Source organism: Suricata suricatta, chromosome 15 (genome assembly GCF_006229205.1).
Source record: "Suricata suricatta isolate VVHF042 chromosome 15, meerkat_22Aug2017_6uvM2_HiC, whole genome shotgun sequence".
Lineage (NCBI taxonomy): Eukaryota > Metazoa > Chordata > Mammalia > Carnivora > Herpestidae > Suricata > Suricata suricatta.
The window spans coordinates 17476373-17477993 of record NC_043714.1 but is presented as its reverse complement, the minus strand read 5'-3'; the positions used below and the strand labels follow the sequence as shown (position 1 = coordinate 17477993).

The following is a 1621-nucleotide window of genomic DNA, read 5'->3' as shown; positions in this document are numbered from 1 at the left end:
TGAATGTATCATAGATAAGCTGCTATATAATGATTGCCACTTCAGATAGCTGTGAAATTAGGTGATTAACTAGTTGTTACTTAACCTTCTAATTTCTGTATAAGTCTAATTACATGAAATAGAAGTTGGGGTTCTGATTTTTTACTTTGCTTATCCATTTGGAGTGTCATTGTAACTACTGTATTATAAATGATGGAAATTAATTGCATATGTTAAAAAATAGTGTTATATTCTAAAAAAATAACTTTAGAATCAAACATCAGGATAGGAAAATTATTTGTTTATATTTGAATTGTTATAATTATAACTGTTCATAATATTAAAAGCCTATACCATAAAAAAAAAAAGAAAACCAACGATGCAACCTATGCTATTATTCTGATTCTCATGGATTCACAATTAAGTTTTTAGACTTCCCATAAAACTTACCTTCATGACTTTTGTGAATCCTTCAGAAATTTTTCTGATATTGTTTCATATTATAAAATATGAAACTCTCTCCATGTTCAATTTGTCTTCCTAACTATGAGCTCTTATTCTATTTACTGAAAATATTCTCCATAATTCATTCTATATTGTTTAGATCCTTGGAACATAAGGCTCTAGAATTCTATCCCTTTTTCCGTCCTCCTCCTTCACCCTTTCCAGTTCTTTTAATTTCCTCATAACATGAAATACTGCAAAAAGTAATCAGAGCATTACTAAATTTTTAGGTTTAAATGATTATTGCTAATGCAATACAATGTTCTTTGTTTTTCATCCTGACCTTCAACAAATTTTCTGATGTTCTGAGCAAGATTCCGGACACTGCTGGGAAGATTCCAAGGGTCTTGCTTGATATGAAGCCTTAACCTTTTTGGACAACTCAGCTTTGGTTCCATTTCCTGCTGAAATTCTAAATAAACACAGAAAATCTCTTGTAAGTCTTAACCATTTACCAAACAGTTAAGAAACATGTAAGCTTCAGAATTCTCTTCCATTCCTGCCATCCTGGATTATTAGCATGGTGGTAATTTCCCTAGTTACGTTACAGGCGAAAATTGGGTAAATCTAAAAAAAAAAGTAAAAGCTTACTATTATTTTCTTACAAATGTTTAAACTCGTTTAGATTAAAACGAGTTTAGATTTAAAACTCTGTTTTCAATGTCTGAAACTAAAGTCAGAAAGTGGCAGCTCCAGATCTTAGTGTGTTGGCCAATACACATTCCAGAAACCCCTTCCCCCACCAATGGGCTATAACCAAGTAGGAATTTATCCTGGATTCAGCGAAAGCAATGCAACATCTATTCAATGAACTCATTTCTATTCAATCGAGTCCCTATAGGCACCGCACATTTTAACTTTCAAAGAAACTAAATGATTCTATACTGATGTTTTTATATTAAAAAATTATCAACATATAATTAATATTAAGGAGACTATGAAGCATGAGCAGCCATTTTCTTCTTAAATTATGCTTCTGCTTCATGACTATATTATTTCCCATTTTTGTTTCCCAATTGCTTCTAATAATGATTCTTTTAAGTGGTTTATTGTCAAATTAGTTTCCATACAACACCCAGTGCTCTTCCCCACAAGTGCCCTCTTCCATCACCACCACCTCTTTTCCCCCCTCCCCCTT

General features: G+C 32.2%; 1 protein-coding gene across 1 annotated transcript in view; it reads right to left on the bottom strand.

The window, feature by feature from the left end:
- PREX2 (phosphatidylinositol-3,4,5-trisphosphate dependent Rac exchange factor 2) overlaps nt 1-1621 on the bottom strand; it is a 299116-nt gene that overhangs the window by 102497 nt on the left and 194998 nt on the right. Inside the window, exon 30 of the mRNA XM_029923458.1 lies at nt 767-895. Within this exon, the coding sequence (XP_029779318.1) occupies nt 767-895 (129 nt within the window). The remainder of the gene's footprint in view (nt 1-766; nt 896-1621) is intronic.